This window comes from Drosophila ficusphila, unplaced genomic scaffold, assembly GCF_018152265.1.
Source record: "Drosophila ficusphila isolate 14025-0441.05 unplaced genomic scaffold, ASM1815226v1 contig_47, whole genome shotgun sequence".
Taxonomy (NCBI): domain Eukaryota; kingdom Metazoa; phylum Arthropoda; class Insecta; order Diptera; family Drosophilidae; genus Drosophila; species Drosophila ficusphila.
The window spans coordinates 889,542-917,276 of NW_025064388.1; the positions used below are offsets into that span (position 1 = coordinate 889,542).

General features: G+C 39.2%; 3 protein-coding genes across 5 annotated transcripts in view; 2 read left to right on the forward strand and 1 right to left on the reverse strand.

Annotated features, from left to right (window-relative positions):
* Nucleotides 1-633: 633 nt before the first annotated feature.
* LOC108100495 overlaps nt 634-27,735 on the reverse strand; it is a 37,004-nt gene continuing 9,902 nt past the window's right edge. For 2 of the 3 annotated variants that reach the window (XM_043208441.1, XM_017204444.2), the window contains exons 2-6: nt 2,689-2,904; nt 2,521-2,632; nt 2,308-2,463; nt 2,083-2,250; nt 634-2,030 (exon numbers count right to left, since the gene is read on the reverse strand). In XM_043208441.1, coding sequence (XP_043064376.1) covers nt 1,867-2,030; nt 2,083-2,250; nt 2,308-2,463; nt 2,521-2,632; nt 2,689-2,895 — 807 coding nt within the window. In that variant the 5' untranslated portion in view covers nt 2,896-2,904 and the 3' untranslated portion in view covers nt 634-1,866. The remainder of the gene's footprint in view (nt 2,031-2,082; nt 2,251-2,307; nt 2,464-2,520; nt 2,633-2,688; nt 2,905-27,735) is intronic. The other variant, XM_017204452.2, reaches the window with a different exon arrangement.
* On the forward strand, nt 10,566-13,245 carry LOC108100508 (putative nuclease HARBI1). Its single transcript, XM_017204465.2, is given in 6 exon segments — nt 10,566-10,940; nt 11,226-11,248; nt 11,602-11,679; nt 11,734-12,080; nt 12,083-12,159; nt 12,945-13,245. Coding segments are annotated over 6 exon segments (1,191 nt in total). The 3' UTR covers nt 13,236-13,245.
* Nucleotides 27,086-27,499, forward strand: LOC122320288. The gene has a single exon (XM_043208452.1). The coding sequence runs from the start codon at nt 27,086-27,088 to the stop codon at nt 27,497-27,499; it is 414 nt and encodes a 137-aa protein (XP_043064387.1).

Below are 27,735 nucleotides of genomic sequence, written 5' to 3' on the forward strand. Positions count from 1 at the left end.
TTTTAATAAAAAAATTCGCAAAAATCACCTTTTTTAGGCCGTCACACTAGTTGTGCCCCTTAACGGAAATAAAATTATTACATCGTTGTTTTTCATCAGATAATTATGATTTTTGGAATATAGAGTTTTCTAACAACTCTTGAAAAACAAAATAAATTTCATCAAAATCGAACGACTATATCATATAGCTTCCATATGAAAAATAGTCGAAAATATGGAAAATTAATAGAAAAATCGTCATAGCTCCGACGTTGTTTAGCCTTTGTGTATTCTGTTCGAAATATTTGATGACTGCAAGGGTATATAAGCATCGGCTTGCCGAAGCTAGCTTCCTTTCTTGTTTTTTTTCGATCTTTTCTATAGCAGTTGTATGATAAAGTTATCCCATTTTGATAAACTTTTATCCAAAATTCAATAGTGGTTAAAAAACGCCATATGCAAGAAATCAAGTCGATATGATCAAAAACAACGGAGTAAGAATTTTTTATTTCATTCTCTCGTATAGGAGCTATTCGATATCGTCGGCCAATCCGGCCCGTTCCGACTTATATACTGCGTGCAATAACGTCACAACTTTTGGGAAAGTTTCAGCCAGATTGCTTCAAAACTGAGAGACTAGTTTGCGTAGGAACAGACAGGAGGACAAACGGATAGACGGGCAGACGTACGACGTAATTCGATTCAGATCGTGATGCTGATCAAGAATGGGGTCTGAGGTGTCCCCTCAAAATTATAATACCCTTTGCTCTGCAAGGGTATAACAACATATTTTTTTATGAAAAGTAAAAATTAATTTTAAACAGTGCATTTTTTATATTCGACCTATCATATTAGTAAATATTTTTTTGTTCATAATTAAATTAATATCACATAAATCAATGTTTTTATTTTGCAGATTTTGGTCCCAGGTCGTGATTAGTAAGTATTGACGATATTTATACCCTTGCAGAGAGTATTATAATTAAGCAAGGAGTTTGCCACGAAGTTAAGACACCTCAGACCCCAAAAAACCCCAAACCCCAAAAGACCCCAAAAGTTGTGTAGTTATTGCACGCAGTACAAAATTCGAAATTAATGGCTTAATCGGATGGCGCCCCACAAGCAAGTTGTGTTTTTATCAAATTTACATGGTGTGTTCACGCTTTTTAAAGTTGTTGATCTGAAACCAAATTTATCAAATATCATACATTTTTATTGATTGTATTTATAATAATTAATAATATTATTATTTTAAATGTCAAACACATATACTTTTTAATAAAGAATTTAATGGTATTTGATTAAATGAACAATGTTTATATATAACAAGGGTTAGAGCTTCGAATAATGAAATGTTATCTATATGATTATTAAAAAAGACATACAATAGTTAACAATAAAATTTTAAATTTAAGCCCCAAAGGATACGTTTTCAGTCATAGAGGGGAACCTTTAATAATAATTTAAGTTATAAGTTCTTAAATCAGCTTGTTCATATAGAACAAATTTTTTCCTTTCTATTTTGGGAAAGAAGAGGTTTTGACAAAGCGCTCGATTGTCCCAAGTTTTCATATTGTGTCTTTTAAGAAGTAATCTAATACTGGCGTATTTGCTGTGCTTTCAAAGCTTGTATTTACAAACGTTTATAAGTATATATTTATTTAAGTTATACAATTTTATCTTTTTAGTACCATCTTTTTACACAAATTTGTGACACAGTTATTCTTAGTAATATTGTGCTTAAAAGTGCTAATAAAAACTATTAGCTTATGCCAACCAAAAAAATTTGGCTTTAAAAAAATATTTTTAAAATAATTAAATATATATTTGTAAAACTATGAATACATAAGTTTAACACATATTCATGGTTTTAGATATAGAGTACTTTTATATTCTTGTTATATTGATTGCATCGTTTAAAGTTTCCATTCGTAGTAGCTGCTTTGTATCATTTTCAATTTCAGGAGATAGTCCAGCACTACGGTCATTTAAATAGGAAGTGTCTTCCTCCACAATTTTTTCGAGAATAACATCACCAGAGCTGTTTAAACCTAGAAACATTTTTAATATCTGTTTTCGCTGGGCTAATGGTATTTATTTTACCATTACGTTTAACTATCGGTCCATTGCATAATGTTTCTGTAGAGCCGCAATTCACCACGGCTAAGTCTGTGGGAGACGTATTCCGTCCGTTCTTTTGTAAAGCAACGGCTTTGCGAGCATGACGTGTGGTCAATACACCAGTTTCGACATCTCGCTCAAGTCGATGTCCTTAATAACATTGATTTAGTTTCTTTATGAACGTGAATTCACTATAAAAAGTATTACCAGAACGTGATCGAGTCAGCTGACGTTGAACATAGTCTTCAAGATCTTCCTCTTCCTTGCGACTTATAAGACAATTTAAAATAAGTAAAAATAGTCCCAATCCGAGGGAAAAAAGACCGGTGCAAGTTACTTCATTCCACCAGGCTGAACTAGAACCTAAACAATTGATATACAATTTACAGTAAACGTAGGTTTTTAATTATGATTACTTACTGAATACATTCCAGGACATTGTTTCATCTGGAATAATGCCAGCTCCGCAAAGAAAGACTCCGAAAACGACAAACACAATACCAATATGCAGCATTCCAATACTCGTAACCACCTTTATATAAAAAGTGAAAATAATTTAATTGTTCTTACATGTTTTAAAATGTTAACCTGGCTATCAAGCATTCCAGTACTGGGATTAGACGTTTGATGAGGATTGTGATATTTACGTCTCACAGATCCTGTTGGAGAATGAAAAGTTTCACCACTCTCAGAGCTTTGAGTGCTGTAGCGCCTTTCTCGAGCTCTTTTCTGTTCATCTCGTCGTTTTCGCTGCCGTTTAATGGCCATTGCAGAATGTATTCCTACCGAATGCATGTTTTAGGACTGAAAAGAAATTATTCCTTATTTTGTCAATCTTAAAAATTCAAATAATGCATTTAAATTATAAAAGAGTTTTACAGGTTAGTTAGTTAGTTAGTTATACACGATTAACAAATACCCACACCCAATCAGTTTTTATGCAGACGTGCATTTATTTCTCTTGTGCTCCGGAAGACAATTGTTAAACCGATATAAAATAAAAGTAAACGTCGAAAAGACGCTGCGATGAAAAGTCGCAAGTAAATATTTGTGTTTTTACAAAGTTTAGGCGCAGCGCCAACGTAAGCGTTGGCTCTAGCTGCAAAAGAGCAATGCATACTTCTCTCGACTTCTCTTCGTATCGACAGCAGAAGCACCAACAACAAAAGCTTCTGCAGTAGTCGATCCACCGCGATCGTTAACCCCAACACCTTCCAACGAACTCAAGCCTATTCATAACGAAAGGGCGCGCTCTCTTTCTCCATATATGTCAGCGACGGTGCAAAGCGGGGTAAGCGACAAATGCATTTCCCCTCTTCCTGGCCCTGCCTCACCCCAACTGCCCACATGCCTGGCCACGGTTACCAGCACAGGGACGTCATTAGCAACTGTAAATGCAATGACAACAACATCATCAGTTTCGTCTGTATGCCCGATACAGTCGATCGTTCTACCTGCTGTCCCAGCGGATTTATCAACTGCAGCTAGCGCAGCACAGATGCTTCAATTAAAAAGCAAGGTTCGACCATACTGGCATGGATCGCTACATAAACATTAAAAGAAAACTAAGCCCACAGGGCACGAAAATGGGTAACGTCGCAAAAGTCAATCGGGCTTCCCCAACCCAAGGAACTGTGCAAAACTCTAATACTGCAAATAGATTTGAACTTTTGGCTGACACGTCCGACGAAATCCCTTCTAAAGTCTTGGATACGGACAAAATGAAATCGAGGCCACCTCTGCTTTATATTCGAGAGAAAAACTCCAACAACCTTGTTAATATAATAATCGATCTGATTGGTGAAGATAGCGCCCACATAATCCCCTTGACTAAAGGAGACATACATGAAACAAAGGCCCAAGTCAAAAGCGAAGAAAGCTTTAGAAAATTGTCGGAGACGCCAAGAAAAAGAACTACTTTACCTATCAGCTAAAAAGTAGTAAAGGTCAACAAGTTGTTATAAAAGGAATCGAACCAGACGTAAGCACTGCTGATTTCGAACAGGCACTAAAGGTTTTAACGTAAAAACCGTTTCAAATATACGTAACCGAAACAAACAACCGCAACCTCTCTGTAAAGTGAAACTTGTACCTGACTCCAAGGCGCTTAAGAAAAACGAAGTCCATCTTATCTACAATCTCCGCTTTCTATTGCTTCGCAGAATCACGGTTAAAGAGCCGCATAAGCGCAATGGCCCAGTCCAGTGCGCAACTTGTCAGGAATAGGGACACACCAAATCTTACTGCACACTCCGCTCTGTATGCCTCGCTTGCGGAGGGCTGCATACCTCTGCTAAGTGTGAATTAAAAAATGAGCCAAATAGCAAAAAGTGTAGTAACTGCGGAGGAGACCACACAGCAAACTACAGAGGCTGTCCAATATACAAGGAGTTAAAAAGTCGGATCAACCAAAGAGTGTTAACAGCACGATCTCACCACACACCTTTAATACCCTCCAAATCCACACCTGAAGTTTTCTTTTCGTCAGCAGCCTGATCTTAAATAAAAACGTAAGTTTTGCAAGCGTTATAACAATGTCCAACCACCACCTACAGTCTATTCCCAACCAGCAGAGCACACAGAAAATAAAATGGAAACGATGATATTCAGATTACAACAAAAGTATGGATGAATTCATTGCATTATGCGAACGACCATGCAAAGTATGTTGACAAATCAAAATATTTTGATTTAGATGCTCCAAAACACCTTATCAAAATTGATTAATGGCTCCCCTGTGCATTGCACTGTGGAATGCCAAGGGTGTCTTACGGCACCAAGTTGAGGTTGCACAATTTATGAATGACAATGAATTCGACGTAATGTTACTTGCAGAAACTCATATTATTGACATACAAGAATACGAAAAAAACACTTGAAACAAGAAAGGAAGCTTCAAATATTTCGAACAGAATACACAAAGGCTAAAAAACATCGAAGCTGCGACGACTTTTCTATTAATTTTCCATATTTTTGACTATTGTTCATATGGCAGCTATATGATATAGTCGTCTGATTTTGGTAAAATTTAATTTGTTATTCAAAAATCGTTAGAAAACTATTTATTCCAAAAATCATGATTTTCTGAAGAGAAATAACGATGTTATCATTTTATTTCCGTTAATTCTATATAGATTTTTCGATCTTTCCTATAGTTGTCCAATTTTTATAAAAAATTTTTTATAAATCAAGGCCAGTTCAAAAACTTGATACTCAAAAAATCATAGTCGTGTGATGAAAATCAATGACGTTATCAATTAATTTCCATTAATTCTATATATATTTTTTGATCTCTCCTATGGCAGCTATATGATAGAGATATCCGATTTTGATAAAATTTAAACCTAAATTCAATAGTAGTTGGAAAACGCCATCTGGAAGAAATCAAGTCGATCTGATCAAAACCAACGGAGTGAGAATTTTTTTTCAATCTCTCTTATGGGAGCTATCCGATATAGTCGTCCGATCCGGCTCTTTTTCGGAACTTTTCGGAAAGTTTCAGCACGATAGCTTCAAACTGAGAGACTAGTTTACTTAGAAATAGATGGACGGACAGACGGACAGACGTACAGACGGATTTCGATTCAGATCGTGATGCTGATCAAGAATATCTATACTTTATAGGGTCTTAGGTGTCTCCTTAAGTGCGTTGCAAACTTCTGACTGAAATTAGAATACCCTTTGCTCTGCAAGAGCAATAATTTATAACTGAAGAGATAGGAATTTCACAAAATTTAATTAATAACCTCAAGTTTAGGAGTAAAAGGGAAAGACATAAAGATTTGTTAGGTAACGCTTGGAAATGGTTAGCTGGATCCCCCGACAGTAGAGATTTCAAAATAGTTCAAGAAAAAATAAATTCAGCATTAACTAACAACAACAATCAAGTTATTCTAATCAGACTTATCGTAGAAAAAATAAATAATATCACCAAATAATGCAAATGTAATAAATAGCTTAAAATACGGACGAAACTTTCAAACGGACACTAGCACAACATTAATGTTTAATTAAAATGCTTGCTACTGTCAATGACAACAGACGTGTTTTTATATCGTTCCGCCGTGTAATTAAAAATGCATCGTAAATAGCCGAATTCCATTTCGCGAAAAGATGCTGAGATAACGCATGGGTACATGTACTCGTGTTGCCTATGGAATGGAATGGAGTGCCGTGGAGTGCCCAATGCCCGTCCCCCGACCCCTTCAACATTACCAACGATCTGCTGATAACAACAACGACCAGCACAATGCCATCGTTTAAGACGGTGACATCGACACCAGCGGTGACAACAACCACTACAACAACCACATCAATTGCAGTTTCTGTTTCGTCAGCCCTTACTGACAAGCTAGCCAATACCCAACCCAAAAATAACAAAAATGTTAATGGATCGTTAATTCAAACCGGAATCGATCGGTACGTGCAAATTAAGAGAAAATTAAGCCCACAAGCAGCTAAAAAAAACAAAAGTCACGAAGAAAGTTGAAGCCACTGTACCAAACAATGCGCTAACAAGAAATCGATTTTCTATTTTGAGTGACCCAAAAGAAGATAATACCGCTCAAAAACCTCAGATCAAGCAACTAAGGCCACCACCAATCTTTTTACGTCAGGCAAATTGTTCTGAATTGGTCAAAAAAATAACTGATCAAATAGGAGCAAACAATTTCTATGTTAAATCCTTAAAAAGGGGTAACATAAATGAAACAAAAATACAAGTGAACAACGATCTGCTGCCAAACTACTACACCTACCAACTTAAAAGTTGCAATGGGCAAACAAGTAGTAATAAAAGGTATCGAAGCAACAGTCCCTATTTATGAGATCATAGCTGGATTTAAAGAAAAGGGCTTTAATGTCAAACAGGCTATGAATATATTAAATAAAAACAAAGTTCCGCAGCCAATGTTCAAGTTAGAGTTGGAGCCGGAAACTATGCAACTAAAAAATAATGAAGTCCACCCAATATATAAGCTTCAATATCTGCTGCACTGTAGGATCGCCGTTGATGAGCCCCACAAGCGGAATGGGCCCGTGCAATGTATGAATTCTCAGGAATACGGTCATACGAAGACTTACTGCACTACAGTCTGCGTTGCCTGCGGAAATTTACACTCAACTGAGTGCCCAATAAATAAGGATAACCATTCTGCTATAAATTGTAGTAATTGTGGGGAAAACCACACTGAAAATTACAGAGGTTGTCCTGTCTATAGAGTTGAAAAGTCGACTAGGCCAACACATAACTGCAGCTCGAAATCCTATAACCCGAAACAGTTCCCCATTTATATCATCGACCACGATCCCGGGAGTCTCTTTTGCACAGGCTTTAAGTAACAACAACGGGGCGAACGCCACAGTATCTAAGGTGACAGTTCAGCAAACTACTGCTGATACAGTGCGGCGACAAATATTGAACCAGATTCCAGAAACTACTGGCCAACATGCGAATGCAAATACACAATTGCCTAATGGCGTAGAGGCAATGTTAGTAACTATAACCAACACAATGGTAGCAATACAGCAAGCGCTGCAGGAACTTATGCGCTCTCAAAATCTCCTTTTGGAGCTATTAATTAAACAAAAATCGTTTATATGGTTACCTTAAAAATATGTTTCTGGAATGCGAATGGCATTTCTCAGCACAAATATGAGCTCTTGCAGTTCCTATATCAGTATGACATTGACGCCATGCTTATATCAGAGACTCACTTAACTAACAAAAACTACTTTCACCTAAATGGCTATTCATTTTATAAAACAAATCATCCACCATAGTTGCTAGGCTCAAGGAATTTGTACAGTTCTTTGACCTTTTAGGTGACCGTTTTATAGCGGCTGGTGATTTCAATGCGAAACACCCCCATTGGGGCTTTCGACTCACCAATACGAAAGAAAGACTGCTATACAACTCTATAATAACACCAAGAAAGTAGCTTGACCTTATCTCTCCAGGTAAGCCTACATATTGGCCAACAGATCCTAACAAGAAACCTGACCTGATGGATTTTGCCGTCACAAGAATAGTGCCTAGAGTTCATGTTCATGTGGAACACTTATCAGATCTTTCATCGGATCACTCGCCCATTTTATTTCTTCTCTACGACCATCCACAGCTTTCTAAACGAACACATGTTCTAACTTCCAGTAAAACAGATTGGCTTAAATACAGAAAGTGTGTAAGTACCCATATTGATGGCTTCCCAAACATGTACCAAAAAGAAGAGTTTGACAGCTCAGTTGAAGCACTAGTGTCTGTTATGTCACTAGCTGCTCAACACTTCACACCTATTATATCGGCTTGTAATTTTAATTCTAATTTTAGCAACAGTCGAGCTCCTGGGCATATCAACGAACTGCTACGCAATAAGAGAAGACTTCGGAGGGAGTGGCAAGCCCACAGATCGCCTGCCTCGAAGGAGCAGCTTAAAACAGTCAACTATCTTCTACGCACAGCCCTAGAAGATGAAAGTAATCGATCTCAATTATTCTATTTGCAGAATCTCTCCCCTAACAGCAGACGATATCCACTGTGGAAAGCTAAATCGGGTATATGTCCACCAATCGAAAGCGAATCGCCATTACACACACAAACAGGAGAGTGGGCTCGCAGCAACAAAGAGAGGGCGAATGTATTTGCGGCGCATCTGAAAAACGTCTTCAAACCGCTTCCATCAACAAACAGCTTTGTGCTCCCAACAATCATCACTCCTGCCTATCACATTCGAATCAAGAGAAGTGACAAGAGTGATAGCGGCTCAGCAAAAAAAGAAAGCGCCAGGACACGATCTAATCTCCCCTAAAATGATTATGGAGTTGCCGAGCTGTGCAGTAAATCTTCTCACCACGATATTCAACAGCATTATAAAAATAGGCTATTATCCACAACAATGGATAAAGTCTGTCATCACTATGATCCATAAAGTTGAAAAGGACAAGTCCCAGCCTTCATCATATAGGCCAATCAGTCTTCTGCCGTGCCTATCAAAGAAATTTGAAAAGCTTCTGCTGAATCGTATAAAAGAACACCTGCAGTCCCACAATGCCATCTCAAGCCACCAAGTTGGTTTCCGCGAGAAAAACGGAACCGTTGAACAAGTAAGCCGATAACCTCAGATATACGAAATACATTTGAAAGTCGAGAGTACTGTTCCGCAGTCTTTCTAGATGTCGCACAAGCCTTCGACCGCGTTTGGTTAGACGGCTTGATTTATAAAATTCAAAATTTGCTACCACAGAACACCCACAAAATACTGAAGTCATATCTTGTGCATAGAAGTTTCGCAGTACGGTGTAAAGATTTTCTCTCCGATTACCATCCAATCGAAGCTGGAGTACCTCAAGGAAGCGTGCTTGGACCAACGCTGTATATAATCAATAACTTCAACATTTGCTGATGATACTGCCATTCTAAGTCGATCTAAATGCCCCATCAGAGCAACGCAAAATCTATCAGCTCATCTCGGGCTTTTGGAGAAATGGCTATCAGATTGCGCATAAAGGTTAACAGCGTTGGGGATGTACTGGCTCCCAGACTCCGACTGTTTCAGGTTTAAAATGAATTTTGACTTTCCAGATTGCACGACGAAAAGAACCTTTCTAGCTCCGGTCATAATTGGAAAGCTCATTTTAAAAGAGGTGACTTTGTTCAAGGTGGCGAACAGCGAGGGAGTGCAGGTGCCAGCAGCGATTCTGGAGCGTTGGCGAGCGTTTCGCTCCGACCTCCCACGAATCGAGGACATCGCCGTCAGTCGTTGAACGGAGTACGATCCCGCCCTCGTAGCCGTTATGCAGCTGCATGCGTTCTGCGACGGGTCGTAGTATGCTGCCTCTGTCTACCAGCGAGTCGAGCACGTCAACGGGACCGTCGGCAAGACCTTGCTGGCAGCCAAGACGAAGGTCACGCCAATCAAGCCGTTAACTATACCTATTACAAAACCTATTACAGAACAGTAAATTGGCGGAGTTCCGGTGGAGACTTTCTTTTGGACGGACGCCACTATTGTTTTGCACTGGCTGAATGAAGACGTACAACGGTGGAAGACCTTTGTGGCCAACCGAGTCGAATTTATCCTGGACCATTCTGACCCAAGTCAAGGTCGGCACGTGGGTACCGAAGACAACCCGGCGGACTGCGTGACCAGATGATTGACACCTAAGGAGTTGCAGAACTTTACCCTCTGGAGGAGAGTGCTAGAGTGTGGTTGCCACGCGAGCGAGATTCTTGGCCGAAGCAGTTTCCCAGCTCGATTTTACAATTCGCTCCAGCGCTGGAAGCGAAAGCGGATAATCAGCACTCTTCTCCAGTCCCTGCATTTCATCCCAGCTCATGGGAGACCTGCCACTTTACCGAGTGGCAGCAGAGGCCTTTCGTCACGACAGGAGTCTATTATACCGTAGCCATTGTGCTAAGAGCGGCGCGGATTCGGGGGTCGAGTACATACAAAAACTATATTGCAGTGATGATTTGCCTCGCAACGAAAGCAGTTTATTTAGAGCTGGTAACCGGGCTCAGCACGGAGCACTTCCTGCTGGCATTCGATCGGTTCACTGGACGTCGAGGGATGGTTCAGCATCTTTATAGCGATAACGGCACCATCTTTGTGGGAGCAGACCGTCATCTTAAAGATTTTGTGAAGCAATTCCGCGATGACTATGAGACGCTCATCGCTCCGAAATGGTCCCAGCTACGAGTCACTTGGCATTTTAGTCCGCCTCAGTCGCCTATCTTTGGTGGGCTTTGTGAGGCCAACGTCAAATCGGTCAAGCACCATCTCAAGCGCGTGATCGCGGATCGAAAGCTTACCTACGATGAGATGACCACGGTGGTATTCAGCGTGCCCTAACTCAAGGCCTCTGTGCCCGCTCATAGCGGACGCAAATGGTTTAGATGTGCCCACTCGGGCCCACTTCTTAATTGGCGACTCTATGTATGCGCCTCCGGAACACCGACCAGGAAGCAGTTCCTGCTTCAGTAATCAATGTTGCGACATTTTTGGGACGGCTGGAGAAGGGATTAGCTTAGCCATTTGCAGCAGCGTCCGAAATGGTCCAAAAACTTGAAGAACATAAAGTTGGACGAGTTTGTACTCGTCAAGGACGACAGATTTCACCCATTGCAGTGGCTGCTCGGAAGAATTCTCGGGTGACGCTAAAAAGTCAATCTGAGCATTGCACTGCATCGCGACGCTAACGGAGGTGCGTTATTCTTTTTGATTGCTTTTTATATATTACCCACTTGAAAACTACAAATATGTACAGGCAGGCTCCGGTTTTCACTTTTTTTTTCGTTTTCGTTTTTGGGCGAAAACGTACGTTTTCGTTTTAGGTTCTCCGGTTTTCACAAAATTTTTGTCATCGTTTCGTTATCGGAATGGTTCATTTTCTCATCTTTTCTCACTGTTCAAATAGCTGACTTGTTTTTGTAATTAAAAGTAAACAACGCGAAAAAATGCCTTTCACATTTTCAATTTCACTTTTCAATTTCGAAGCCAAAAGAAGGCAGAAATTGATTGATTTGAGAAAATCGAGATATCTTAGATCCAAAACATGTGTTTTTAATATGTCTGACGATCGGTAAGTCTCATTCACAGATATTTAAAATACCTCTAGTAACTTAAAATTTTACAGGTTTGTTAAATCATTTAGGATCGATAAAAATACTTTTAAAAGCATTTTGGAGACAGTCAAGCCATATTTAAAAGTAACCACACTGTCACACTCAATGCAACTGGCTGCTGTGTTGCGATACCTTGCTACTGGCTGCTACCAGTTTTCAGTGGCCAAGGACCATCACATAAACATTGGACGAAGCACATTCGGAAAGATTCTGCACATATCTATTCCGTTGATGGACAGGCTTCTACGTAAGGATGCTATTTCCCTCCAGATGTCCAGGCAACTAATGAAGAAATCTTCCGAATACTTCTTCAGAAGGTATCAACTGCCAAAAATAGTCGCCTGTGTGGATGGAACTCACAAAAAATTCAGAAGCCTGTAAACAATTCCTGTGTTTTCTTTAATAGAAAGGATTATTACAGCATGAACGCCATGGTTGTAAGTATATCGACCAAATCTGTTAAGGGGTTATATCCAGTTGCGAGGCCGAAAAAATGAGCGTTTTTGTAAATTATTTCTGGAGAGGCCTTTTATTGTAAATATATGTGTTATATATGAAAAGTTAGATAATTTTGTAGTTTCAGAATATATTTTCAAAAAAAAAAAAATGTTGGAGTCCGTCGATCCTGTAGAGGATCTCCTGAGGGTCCACTTAAAAAAGGTGTTTTGCGGTGAGGAAGATATCTCTGATCCAAATTATAAGAAATACAAAAAACCAAAAGGATTACGTAAAGAATAGACAAATACTGGTAATGACGCGGGGAATTTTCAAAATTTTGATTTTAAACATAATGGCGGCTTCCCAAACATAAACTTCGTTTTCGGCACAAAAATTTCAACTTTGAAGTGACTAAAAAAATATAAATTTACGTCGGAGCCAAAATTCCCCGCGTCATTACCTGAAAAAAATATCTAAGAAGAGCCTGTGAAAATTTAAAGCCAATCGGTCAAGCCGTCTCGGAGAAATTTTCCTCACCGACTTTGTAAACATAGTTTCAAGCAAAACGCATTTAAAGTTTTGGCTACTAGTTGAACTACGTCGGAGACTTCTTTAAAAATACACTCATTACTCGAAAACTATTTAAGGGAATACTTTGAAATTTTCAGACAATGTTCTCAAATATATATATGTACATTCAAAATAGGCAAAAAAATTTCGATTTTTTCAAAACTGGATATAACCCCTTAAATGAAGTTATGTAAAAACCTTTTTATTTCCTTAGGTTTGCAACTATAATATGGAGATCATCGCCATTGATGCCACTCACCCTGGGTCCTGCCATGACTCTTTTATTTGGAACCACTCCGACGTCAGGGAATATTTCTCCAGGAATATAAACGGGCATTTTGTTTTGGCGGATTCCGGATACGCCCTAGAGAGTTTCGTCTTAACTCCCTTCAGGAGCGCAGAGATTGGGACGCATCAGCATACTTTTAATTTAAGACATACAGGAGCCAGGAATATTATCGAACGGCTTAAATTACGAGGCAGTTTTTTGTTGCCGTATTATTAAGGGGTTATATACCTTTTTCTCCAGAGAAATACAGGGTTTTTATTTATTTTTTTTTAGCATGTTACCGTTATTTTATTTAAATACAATACAAATTTTATCAAAGTACGTGTCCTTAAGTAAATTCGTATAAAATTTCAAGAGAAAATTTTTATAATTGTGGAAGTTATAGTCCTTGCCGCAGAAGTCCTTTTTTCAATAGTGGCTAACGGTGAGAATGAAAACAAGAAAACGGCTCAACTTAAAAAAAAAAAAAAACTACGTTAGTATATAGTGTTACCTAGTTCGTGAAGGAAGGATTTTACGAAAAAAATGTTTTTACAGTTACAGTGATTTTTTTTCAATAAAGCCGATTTTACGAGGTCTAATAATTTATTTTTTCGCCCCAAAAAAATAGAAAATTTTTTCGAAAATAAAATTCCTTCGTTCACGAACTAACTATTGTATCTACAAACAATCCCCCAAAATTTCAAATCGATAGATGTAGTGGTTACCGAGATATCGTGCTCACCGCAATGATCTTTTCTCAAAAATGCGATTCCGAGATAATCGCGTTTAAAGTTTTAGGTGGACATTAGGTAATCCGTACTAGACGTCTGCATGATTACATTCATAACATACGTCTAAATGAATACATTCGAATCGAATAGAATGGAGTGAGTGGAATGATGAAAATGAAATGACATTGTACTTATGACAGGCTTGCACACATTCCTCTCTTAATTCAAGACGTCAAACGAAATGAGAGTGAATGAACGAAATGAAAAGTGAAATGAGAGATTTGGCTATGCGTTGAATACTCGAATCATTCGAGTTCTTGCTTAGGATTTCTGTACATTCCTTTCTTGAGAACTGCAGCACAAAGTCAAAAAATTTTGCATTCCAGCGAGCAGCGCGGCTTCGGAACGTACATTTTCAAACGCAAGAAATTTTTACAGAATAATTACAGAAAATCGTTGTCAAATAGCCACTAATTCGGAAAATATTAACAAAATAATGTTTATGCATTCCAATTTAAATTAGTTGTAAGTAATTGTTAATTTAGAAATAAATAAAATAAAAAACCATAAATAATAAAGCCTTTTCGGACTCGAAGAAAATTCACTGCATTTAATTGGTTTTTATTTCCTTTTATTTACATTTGCAACTCGAATCATTCGAATGCAACGTCTCTGTTTTCAACGTTCTCAATTCACTCAATTCGTTTCCTTCTACCTGCTAGTTGTGCAAATGAGTAAGCGAAAGAGAGTCAACCCTCTCACTTCATGTTGGCTTTGCTCTCAAATTCACTCAACTCATTTTGAGCATTGTGCATTTGAATGTGGGTTTTTTGCCACTCATGCAGATGTCTAGTCCGTACACCGTTTGTTGAATTGTTGAAAGTATGTAGGGTAAGATGGGGTAAAACCGCCAAAAATGTATATTTGACGATGTCAAGCTTTCATTTATAAAATGATCAATGATCCAAATCATATTTCTGAAAGTTTAATCCCTTGGCTACATAATTCATTAAGAAAGTTTTTATGTAGCTTTTTTTTTAAAAGAATTGTGATCGTTCAGAAGAAAAGTTTAAAACGGCGGTTTTACCCCACCTAGTGGGGTAAAAACGCCATTCTGGTTTTAGTGTAGTTAAGTACCCAAATAATGTCAATAACTTCTGAGAAAAATTTTTATTCAATTCAAATGGATATTACATGTTACAACGAATATATTATATAAAAGTAAAAATAAGAAATTGAAGCGAAGTCATAAGCAAGTCGTCGAACTGCTGTCCGAGAGAAACCATGAAACATAGCTGATGCTTTTATGAGATATTTCTCAAGCGATGCCTCTTGGTCGTCAGTAAAAATCTGTAAAATAAGAATTACGTGGTTAAAATAGTTTTAAACTAAGAAGAAATGTCGCATTAACAAAGGTTTGAAACTGAAAATTAAAATATTCTTATTTAAAAGATAAAATCATTTTATACAAAACTGTTTGCAATTATCTGTTCAAAAAGAAAGGCTGTTATTTTTAAATTGAATTGAATTCAAAATCATGACATTACATATTGTTTCAATTAACAAAAATTGTGAATATTTGACACTTTACCTGGGGATGATGGCCATAATAAGCGTTGTGCGCTTTGTTGACTCGGTCTCGCAAAGTCTCTCGGGGAATCCCATATTTTTCGGCAGCAACTGCCACCTTGCTGCCCTCCTGAACTTCCTCGATTGCCCGTTGAAATATATTTTCATCAATTTTTGATTTTTTTCTTGCGAGGCAGGATGGTGAAAGACATTCATTCTCGATTAAAACGAGTTTTTCCGTTATCAAATTGTGTGGCGTTTTTACCCCACCTTTTCGCGGCGTTTTTACCCCACGCGCCAATTTTTTTCGAGGTCACTTAGTTTGTACAATTTTGGAAATATTGGCTAACTTGATACATGTACATCAGTATCAAGGTTCGTACTATAAGCGGACACTTACCTCTTTTTTTTTAAGCCGTTCACTTACACTTGATTGAGCAATCTTTATAACAAAAATTTTTTGGCGCCGTCGAGTGAAACAAAAATGGCGCTAAAGAAATTGTCACGATAAAGCTGCAGTATTCCGACCGACTTCAAAAACCGCGCATTATCAATCAGAATCTACATTATCAACGGTTAATCGTTTCGGCGCTTCATTTGAATTTGAAATCCAAATGGCGGTTTTACCCACCGGCGGTTTTACCCCATCTTACCCTACATCAAAAAAAATCATACATTTTTTTTCGATTTTTTGAGCTTGAAAAGGGTTTATAACCCCTTAATGTATGCTGTGCCTTGCACAACATTTGTAGAAGGCAAAATGTGACAATTACAGAGGAATATTATTTTGACGATACAGAAGAGACTTCAGACGAAAATTAACAAGAGGGAAATAATGGCGGACAATCAGAACGCGACGAAATTGCTCTGTCTCTTCCAGTATAAACTATAAATAATAACTGTAAATAAAACATCTTGACATTTACTTAATCTGTTTATTCTCCTAGTTTTTTAATAATCTCACTGAATTTTTAGAGGAGCTCTCTCTTTAACTCCAGCCTTGTTTTTGGCTATCTTCTTCCGGATGTTGGACTTCCAGTCGCACCAAACCTGGAATATTTTTCTTTGATATATTAGCTTTCTTTTATATAGTAATTAATAGTCATACCTTCTTCCATCCTGCAACGTCTTTAATGGGAGGCCCAATTGCGTTCAACGCGCCAGCAAGATCTGCCCACTTCGCCTCTGCAGCCACTCGATCTCCTTTGACAAAGCCTCGGGCCAGATCTGGCTTGCCTTTCATAAAATCCAATATGCTTCCCCCTAAAACAATAGCTTTGCATTTAGTTTTAAATACACAAATTAAGTTGTCTTACTTACATTTCCAAAATTTCAAATAAGTTGCTCCCAGAACGGGCTGCCACCTTTTTTGCAGATTTCATTCCACTATTCTCAACAACTTTTTTACTACACTTTTGCCATTTATGAAACGAAATTAATCATATTTATTTATAAAAAGCTTATTTAACTTTTCTTTACAAACATTTTAGCTTCATTTTCATTTTATAAGTATTTTTAAGTGGTTGTTTTGTTCCACTTCAAGTACGGCAGCACTGACGATAACTTTTGGCAATAGATTTATCGGCCCCTTAGAAAAACGAAAGTTGATGTTGCCGACGGCAAATATTTTATGTATGAAATCAAGATGGGGTCAGAAAATAATTATTAAAAAAATAAATACGAATTAGATTGACCTACTGATGATGTGAAATGAACATCAATAGACCAAGGAGTCAACTATTTTTTTCCGTTTGCAATTAAAAACCGTTTTGATGTAGAAAAAGGCATTTACTTTTCATTTCGACAAAAAAAAAACTTGCCCGTTTTTGAAAACGAAAAAATCTTGTGAAAGTGAAAACGGGAGCACCAATTTGGTTTTTTTTTTTTTTTAGTAAAAAAGTAAAAAGTGTAAATTTATTAATTAACGGGTATACTGCTACCTATGTGGCAGCTTGAGCAGGTTGTAACTATAGGGGATAACAAAGGGTTGGTATACAGAATTTACATACCGTTCAAATTCAATTATTTTTCAACGGGCATTGCAAAACTGTCTGAAATCTTTTTAATACAGTTCAGAAACTTTCGTTTTTTATATAACAAGTGTTAGTCAGTCAGAATTCTGTCCAATACTCAACAGCTGATTACTTTTCCCGCCAATTTGGTGAATGTGGATATCTGAATTGGTTGTGCAGTTTCTCATCCAAATATAAATAACAAAAAAAATGTGTAGTTGATTTAAGGGGTTACATGGGTTTCACGGTTTCAAAAAATCGATTTGATTTTTTTTTGTCTTATTAAATTTTATAACATTTCTAGAATATTGTCCTAAATTTTCAAGTTGATCCGAGTAAAAGTCTCGGAGATACAGCCTTGAGAAGGTGGACGCTTGAGACCACTTTTATTGTCTCTTAAAACTTTAAACGCGTTTTTCTCAAAACTATGTTTTCAAAGTCGGTTGTCAAAATTTCTCGCAAACTACTCAACCGATCTTAATGAAACTTAACACAAGTATTCGAGATATCATTTACAAGGTATTGAACGAAGGATTTTTTTTTCAATTACAACTATTTAAAAAAAAAAATGTCGAGAAATTTTCATCGAAATTTGCATTTTTTGTAAAAACGTCTGCCAAAAATCCAATTTTCATTTTTTTTTTTTCCTTCGTCCAATACCTAGTTTATTGTCTATACTGAAACACGTTTTTTTTATTTTTACTTTGGATGATCCTGAAAGAAGTTCTGCTGACAACGCGGAGGCACCTTTTTTCCGAGGGACTGCCGGAAATGGCGTCGTTAGATAATAAAAAGTTTCATTGAAATATTTCATTTTTTATATGCAAAAAAAATGTTTGAAAAAAGGCCGTTTTTTACCCGAGGAAACCCATGTAACCCCTTAATTTATATTTTTAAACAAGTAAATATTATATTTAGTTATATATTGTCGAGTTTTTGTGTTTGTTGCATTATAATACGAATAAATCAACAATTTCGCTTTGTTGCAGATATGCATCAAAGTAGCTTAACACATAAAAAAATACTGCTAATATCCGAACTACACTGGATTCTCCGAAACGGAGTGCGAAAAATGTGTAGTTTATTTATGTTTTAATAAAAAAAATAATTGCTTTAAAAAATTTAATTTAAATTGACATATTTAAAATATAAATTACTATATATTAATATTGAATAAATGTTATTATCTTTCTATAACACGTATTAAAAAACTTTTCCTTTTAAGACCATTTGATGCAGAAATGCATCACTCCCCTTTTGTAAAAAAATAAGGTAAAACCAAAAAAATTAAAAAAATAAAAAGAAGTGTATTTTTTATTTTTACTTATCTACCAAACAAAAAAAAAATCAAGAAAATCGGAGTTATTGCCATGTAAAGGGTTAAATCAATTCGTGTGTAGTTTAATTATATGAATCTTCAAGTGTATTAAATATGTCTTAATGGCAGGTCATGTGGGTGGAACCTTTTAAGTCTTCTTCTTCTTGGTCTCCTAATTAGCCTCTTCGCCAGGGAGTTGGAATGAGAGCTAAGGCGTCTGAAGTAGCTTTCAGCATGTGCAGTGCCGGATTAGCCATATAGCAGGAGTAGCAAATGCTACGGGCCCCGCGCATTGGGGGGGCCCCGCGCGGCCGCGCTCCAACTCCTACCTATCTGATCGTAAAAAAAAAACAAAAATTTAGATAGGAACCTAAAAATAATTTGCATGACTTAAGCGTGAAGCGCTTAGGCTATGCTTTACTCCCATCTGAAAATATAAAATTCGATTTCGCCACGTTATATTTTATCTGAAATTAAACCACATTTCTACCCTTCAAGCGGCCAGATTTTCATTTTTTTTATATAGGTATACATTTATTTTGCGAGTTTACGTAGCCGAGATTGTACTTTTTTTTTATCGATTTTAATATAATATAGATTATCAGTATTTCGAGAAAAAGTAGGCAAACTATTTAAATTTTATTGACTCGTTTGACAACGTTTCGAAGTTCAGGTGTTTATTGTCATTATTGATAACGTACTGTCTGCTTTAACTAAACGTATGAAGGCATATCATAAGATTACTAGTGTTTTTGAAGTATTTCGACAGCTAAAATCTCTTACAACAGAAGAGATTTTGGAAAAATCCACAAGTATGAATTTGCTACAGGCCCCGCGCTAGCTTAATCCGGCACTGAGCATGTGCTCGACAAACATCGCCAATCTTAGGGATTTTGAGATCTCTTTCGATATCTCTCGTTCTCATAATTTCGTTTTTGAAAACGAAAACGAGAGAATCTTATGAAAGTGAAAACCGGAGCCTGCCTGATAAATAGTGAAATTATATTGTCTAACTTCCAAAGTGTTTTGTACGACTAAATAACCCCTTAGTTCTATGACCCCGAGCTGCCGGCAGAAGGGGACACATCTTAACAATATTTAACAAATTGTTTTTATGACAGCAATAAGATAAATTATATAGTTATCCGATTTTAATAAAATTTAATTCGAAATTCAATTGTAGTAAGAAAATACCATCTTGAAGAAATCAAGTCGATATGATCAAAAACAACATCGTGATAATTTTATTTTTCATAGGAGAGGGAGCTATCCGATATCTTCGGCCGATCCGGCTGATGCTTCGTGAAACTGATCAAGAAAAATTTACCTGGAAGGGTCTGAGGTGTTTCCATCACTGTGCTGCAATCTTCTGACTGAAATTATAAGACACTGCAAGGGTATAGTGAAGCCCATCTAATATCTGAGCTACAGTTCCTACTGCATCGCAGAATAACTGTTGAGGAACCGCACAAAACGGAATGGCTCTGTTCAATGTACAAATTGCCAAAAGTACAGACCTATGAAAATATACTGAACACTACGCGCAGTCTGTTTAGTTTGCGGAGATCTGCACCTCACAGAGGCTTGTCTGGCGAACAAAGAAAATCCAACATTAGAGTATTTAGACACTTTGGAGGCAACCATACTGCAAATAATAGAGGATGCCCAGTCTGCAAGGATCTAAAAAATCGAGCAAGCCAACGGAAGTCAGCAGCAATAAGCAAGGGCACACAACCATGCACTCCTTTTCATATACCACCCAAAACGACTCCAGGAGTTTCTTTTTCCAATGTTTTGGGTAAAATCAATCTGACCACATCCAATCCCTAAAGGAGTGCAACGGATCCTGTAAACATTTGAGCCAACTCTTCAACGAGGACAAGGCTCTAATAGTCAGCGAACGCTCCCAAATTTACCTGTTTTACTAATATCTTTTATAAATACAATGACTTCTATCCAGGAAACCCTCCAGCCACTCGTGGGAAATCAAATTTTTCTTCTAAGGTTTATGGTTAAAGAGAAATATGATTTAATGTCCCACTAAACTTATGGTTCTGGAATGCAAATGGCATTTCACAACACAGATTGAACTATCGGAGTTCCTTACTCAAAGTGGCATTCATGTTATGCTCATATCAGAGAACCATCTAACAAATAAAAATAATTTCCATACACATTTCATCTAGCAAATTATCCATACAAAGCATCCAAATAAAGCAACACATTTGACACAATTTTCTACCCTTATATATATGCTACAAGTTACCTTCCGGCAACAACAATATAAGTTGAAATGCAAAGCGGTTACATCGACCTAGCCGCGGTATACTGCCCTCCACGCTTTTCTGAAACTGAAGCAGAATTTGTATCTTTCTTCAACTTATTTGGTTATCACTCATAGTAGCGGGTAACTAGAACGCGAAACACACCTACTGGGGATCGTTAACCCCAAAAATAAAACGCATTATCACTCCACTCCACTTGACGTTATCTCTCCAAGCAAGCTTTCATATTGGCCAACCGATCCAAAGAAACAACCAGATCTAATTGACTTTGCAATGTTAAGAAGGGTTCCCCATGCCCAAATTATGCTGGAGAAATTAGTTAATCTATCATCTGATCACTCGCCTGTCCTTATTCAACTGTTCGACTACTCTCAATTGTTAGACCGACCATATTTTCTGACTTTTAATGAAACGGAATAGCTGAAATACAAGAAATACGTAAGTTCTCATATTGATGTCAGTCCAATTATCAACTCAGAAGATAGCATAGATAACTCAGTTATCTTTCACTAGCATCTGTTAGTTCGCTGGCCGCAAAGCACTTATAATAGCACATATAACAATAACAGCACCTTAAAAGTCCACAACATCTATCGTGAGATGTTCTCCCACTGTCAATGAAAACAGAGGTGTTTTTCTATCGCTCCGCCGTTTAACTAAAAATGCATTCTAATATAGTCGAATAGCTGAAATTACGCATGGGTACATGTACTCATGTTGCCTATGGAATTTATCAAATAGGGTTTTAGTTACTAAAATAAACAATTATATAATATAATATAACTTGTCATAGGGATGGGATGGCTTTTATTCGTAAAGAGTAAAGTTTTCTGATCGCGGTCAACTTGGTGGCCCCCAGTGCGATCTCTGTTTTCGAATGATTGCAAGTTGACACACAGCCTAATTGTGGCACCTCCTGGGTAGCTATCTTAGCATCCGCTAGATAGTAAGCTAATGCGATTTAAGGATATGCACCAGGAATGTCCGAACCCTTAATTGGGAAGGTGCCTTCATCCAACTGACGGATGCCCTCGAAAAATTAAAGGCTGACATTACCGCCATCCAGGAAATGAGATGGACAGGTAATGTCGGCTGGCGCCACCTCAGGCAAGCATACACTTATCTCGCACACATTGTTTACATATCACGAAAACATAAAACGAAGAGTTGCAGCTTCAAAATATATACTGAAATAATTTAAACCTACTCGTGAGTTTAATTATTTACAAGGGTGGCATATTCGGTGTCTTCCCCACAAACATTTTGGTGCCCCGACGTTTTCGTTAAAATCGGAATCCGCAACTTTATTTTCGTTTTGTTTTAATATCGGTTAAATATTTGTCGTCGTTTGCGGGCATTCGATCACAAACACACAAACATACATACACAGTGGGTGATTCGTAGAAAAGTCGTTGCGTGCCGGACGTGTTTTATATCTGAGTTCGCGAAAACAAGTTTTTCAGCGAAACGCGTGTGCGTCACCTAAAAGTGAAGAAGTGGGGTTGTAGTGATTCTTTCGGGCCAAAGTGCAATCCATTTTGCAGAAAATCAATGCGGTCAAAAAGTATTTAGTCTCCAACAATATCGACTAATTTGATGAAGCCGATATTCTTGCGCGGTTAAAGTGGATCGAGGCACAAAACTTGGCGTTTAATTCCGCCCAGACATCGCTGGAGAGGCTGGACTTAGCCGAGCTTACGGGCGTCACAAGGATGGAGTAAAAATCGTAATGGATGTGGAGGCTAAGCTAAATCGGGGCTTAGCGGCTCAACGCAAATTTCAATTTGGTGGGCCACAGCTGTCAATTTGACGTGTTTTGATTTAACAAATATTCGAGATCTTTCTCTGCGATCTAGAAAGCCTCGATTACCAGGTTTGGAGATTGCGCGGTTTTATGGATCCTACTCCGATCGGCTGGACTTTTTCGCCAATTTCAATACGGTTATTGGAAATAATGAAGAGCTAACTGGTATCGGAAAATTGCAGTATTTACGGTCTAGTTTAGGCGGCGTGGCTCTGGAGTCCATACGCTCGCTAGAACAGTCGAATCAAAACTATCAAAAGGCATTTTGATATTAAAGTTTTGAATTTTCAGGCACACGTAAAGGTTATATTTGGGTTGAAGGGTGTCGAGAAGGGATCAGCAACGGGTCTTCGGGAGCTCAGTGACTTCATGAACTCACATCTACGAGAAATCCGAACCTTGGCCAGTGATTCACATCGTCGCTCAAAAACTGGACCAGAGAACGGTGGAAAAGTGGGAAGAGGCCTTGGCCATTGCTGAGCTTCCAACATGGACTGCCATGGATTCGTTCCTGGAGAAGAGATGCAGGATGATGTAGAACCTGGATCAATCCGTGGTAATCCAAACACCAGGCCAACAGGTGGGAAACAACTTGTACAGATCAAACTCAAATCAAATTTTAAATTTGAGTCCAAATATTATATTCAGAAGCAAAGAAGATGCACCTTTGCCTAAATTGTTTGCGCAAGAGACAAAGTTTGCAACAATGTAAGGCTTCGCATTGCAAACATTGTCGGAGGCACAAGTCATTATTGCACATGACCGCGGACCCCTCATCATTATCGAACTCAATTTCGTCTCCATCATCTGAACCACTCCTGAACCCTTTATCAGCATTAGTTTCGTGATCACATTCGCAATATATTCAACATTTGGCTAACCCTCCACCCAGAGCCTCAAATAGTATTCCGACGGAATACGTGTTGCTTCCAACTGCCATAATTTACGTTAAAAATAGAGTTTGTGCTTTCATGCCTTGCCGAGCCATTGTAGATTTAGGTTCCCAATTGGTCTGTTCTTTGAAATAATTACTATGAGGCTTGGTTGGATCGTTTCTGGAGGGATGTCAAGTATTCCAAACCATAAGTCTGGTTTAGCTGCCGTTATTAAGTATCCAATTATTCATTCTGATGATGAAACACTAACTGCTATTGTAAAGCGATTTTGGGAAATAGAAGACGTTAGTTCTGCGAAGTTGGTTTTGTTGCCTGAGGACTTGCAGTGTGAACATCTTTTTAAGGAAAACTGCACTAGGTTTGAGAATGTTAAATATTCTGTTCGCCTCTTGTCCGCATCAGCATTCGAAACTCTAGGTAATTCCTCTTGCCTGGCTCGTCGTCGTTTCAAGAGTTTGGAAACTACCAGAAACCAGCGATACCGCAATTTTTCTTGCCTTATCATTGTGTACATCAGTCTGAGAGCACGAGCACAAAGCTTGTTGTCGTCTTTGATGGGTCTACTAAAACGACTTCTGGTACCTTACTTCTTACAGGGCCGATCATTTAGCAAAAAATCTTTGACATATTGCTTCGATTAAGGTTCTTTAAAGTAGCTCTTTGTGGAGACATCTGCAAGATGTACCGCTGCGTACGTGTACGAGATTTTTTGCAGTGCATCGTTTGGCGAGAAAACTCAACGGATGAGTTGAGTGTTTACAAACCTATGGAACAAAGCCAGATGCTTTCTGGCTATAAGAGCCATGTATTAGCTCTCTTATGATGAAAAGGTATCATTTCCAATTGGAGCAGAGATTATTCGTAGAGATTTCTATGTCGAGCATTTAATTTCTGGGGGCGATACGATTGAAGAGTCAAGCAAGCGTTCATCCTGTTGCATGGATTCTGCGATGCTAGCATATCAGCTTATTGAGCTTGCCTATATTTCCGGTCGGAGGACAATGAAGGCACAAAAGCTTATCTACTTTGCGCAAAGTCGAGAGTAGCCCCGTTGAAGGCCTTAACAATTCCAAGATTGGAACTTTCAGTAGAACTTTTCTTGGAAAGCTAATCGTAAACATCAAGGAAACGATAGATCTCGATTATGCCTTTCATTGCTGGTCTGACTCGTCTTTCGTGTTGGCGTGGATTAGTCAACCTCCGAGGGAGTTCAACGTGTTTGTATCCAACCGAATCGCAAAAACTCAGGAGATAACGAAAGGAATGTCTTGGCATCATGCTGTACCCCTAGAGAATTGCTGGAGCATTTCCTTTGGGCTAATGGACCTCCATTTCTTTGGCATAACTCATCGGAATGGCCTTCCCTGCTATTTGTAGCAAAGGATCTTCCGGAGCGTCGTTACGCGACTCTAATTGGAACCGTTTGCGTTGATGTTTCTGCTAACTGCAAATTCCTTAACTCGTTTGATAAGTTGCAGCGTGTATTTGCGTACGTGTATCGATTTATTTCGAATTGCAAGTCCAAGGCTTTACCTTCAAATGGCCATCTTTCTGTTGAGGAGATCAACTCGGGGACCGTACTTATTCTGAGGAGCATCCAGCAGGTTCACTTAGCCAAGTAATATGGATTTTTTAGCCAGAGCATGCCGTGTCCACAGAAGAGTAGTGCCTAGCGGCCGGGATAGATTGGAAGTTCATACCTCCACGTGCCCCACACTTCGGTGGTCTATGTGAGGCCGCTGTCAAATCGGCCAAGTTTCACTTCTACAGAGTCGTCGGTCCATCCATCTTATCCCTCGATGAATTAAGAACTCTTGCTTACGAGATTTTTGCTATCTTTAATTCACGTCCCCTCTATCCAATTTCAGAAAACGCTGAAAGCCTTGAGGTGCTAACGCCGGCGCATTTCGTAAAGAGTTCCAGCTACACCAAATTTCCTGTTGCTGAAGGAGGGCAACATTTCAGCGAGGACGGGGTCGTCAAAGTAGCTATGGTTCATACAGCTACGGGCATCGTCAAGAGAGCCGTCGCCAAACTGGCCGTTCTGCCCATCGATTCCCATCAAGTTGGAGCTGTACCTCATCCAACGGGGGGAGTATGTTCGGAGCAGACAGCCAGCACCTAATTTGGTGCACATAGGTGTAGGGATTTATCAACCGCTCTACAAGTCTCTCTAATGTTTGTTTATCTATGTTATCTATTCTAGTGAGAACGACGGTATAAAGAAGCCGCGCTTTCGGCTGGCGCCACCTCAGTCATGCATACATTTATCTCGCACACATTGTTTACATATCACAAAAACATAAAACGAAGAGTTGCAGCTTCAAAAAAATATACTGAAATAATTTAAACCTACTCGTGCGTTTAATTATTTACAAGGGTGGCATATTCGGTGTACTCCCCACAAACAGCCACCAAGTCTCCAATTTCACCCCAGTGAGTGAATGGCTGGCTACAATCCGCGTCAAAGCGCACGCGCACGCCCCGACGAAGGAGAAGGACGATGCTGTTAAGGATGCATTCTACGCGAGACTCGAGGACACATACGACGGCTGCCCAGACCACGACGTGAAGATCATCCTCGGGGACTTCATCTCAAAGGTTGGGCGCGAACGCATCTTTGACCCCACCATTGGTCGATTCAGCCTCCATGAGACCACCTCGAACAACGGTCTTAGGCTGATTGACTTCGCCGCGGAGCGAAACATGGTAATGAGTAGCACCAGATTTCGGGCTCCTCGACATCCACAAGGCCACATGGCTGTCCCCTGATCAAAAAACGAGCATCCAGATTGATCATGTTGTGATAGACGGAAGTCATGCCTCAAGTGTGATGGACGTGCGTACGTTTCGTGGAATCAACATTGACTCGGACCACTATCTTGTCGCTGCCAAGATACGCATGCGGCTATGCCGAGCGAAAAACATACGCCCCATCACGCAACGAAAGCTTGACTTCACTAGGCTGCGATCACAACGGACAGCAATAGCCTACTCCACAGACTTCTTGGAACTGCTCCACCAACTTAACCCTCTCCCTGTTGACGCCGGCGGACTCTGGGCGCACATATCCCACTCCATGCGAGCCGCTGCCGAAACAGCCATTGGGTTCAAGCGCCCACCCACACGTAACCAATGGTATGACGAGCAGTGTCGCGTCGCAGCTCCGGCAAAAAACACCGCCCACAAAAAAACGGTGCAGTCTGGCGCAAGACGAGCTACGTGTTAACGTTACAGGGAGAACAAGGCACCAATCTCGCCATTGGAGGAAGCAGCCCGATACCACCAATCGACGACAATGTGGATATTCCACTACCTAGCCATGACGAGGTCCGAGTTGCTATTATGCGGCTCAAAATCAACAAAAGCCGGTGCTAATGGACTGCCTGCAGAGTTGTTCAAGGCCGGCGGCGAAGAGCTGATAAGGTGCATGCACCAGCTCTTGTGTAAAATATGGCTAGAATAAAGCATGCCCAACGATTGGAACCTCAGCGTCCTTTGTCCTGTACTAAAGAAAGGTGACCCGACGATATGCACCAATTACCGGGGAATCAGCCTGATTGCCATCTCATACAAGATACCATCGAGCGTTATATGTGAACGACTGAAGCCATATACCAGCACACTGATCGGATCTTATCAGTGCGGCCGCAGACCTGGTAAGACCACCATAGACCAAATCTTCACATTACGCCAAATCCTAGAAATAACCAACGAAAATAAAATGGACACACACCATCTCTTTGACGATTACAAAGCTGCATTCGATAGCCTGACGAGGGAACGCCTATATGCCACCATGGCTGAGTTCGGTTTGCAGAATGACATTGAGCAGCACCATCAGCTCTGTCAAAGTAGGAGCGAACCTCTCCGAACCTTTTAATACCATTTGAGGTTTCAGACAAGGCGACCCCCTGTCGTGCGACCTCTTCAATTTCGGGATGGAAGGGGTTCTTCGGAAAGCCGGTGTACATCCATCTGGCACTATTTTTTATAAAAGCGTGATGTCACTGCTGCATTTTCCGCTACCGAAAAAGAGTCGGCAAAAGTGGGTTTGGCGGTAAACGAGGGCAAGATGAAATATATGCTGTCGACAAGCAGGGAGGCGCGGCGCCTAGA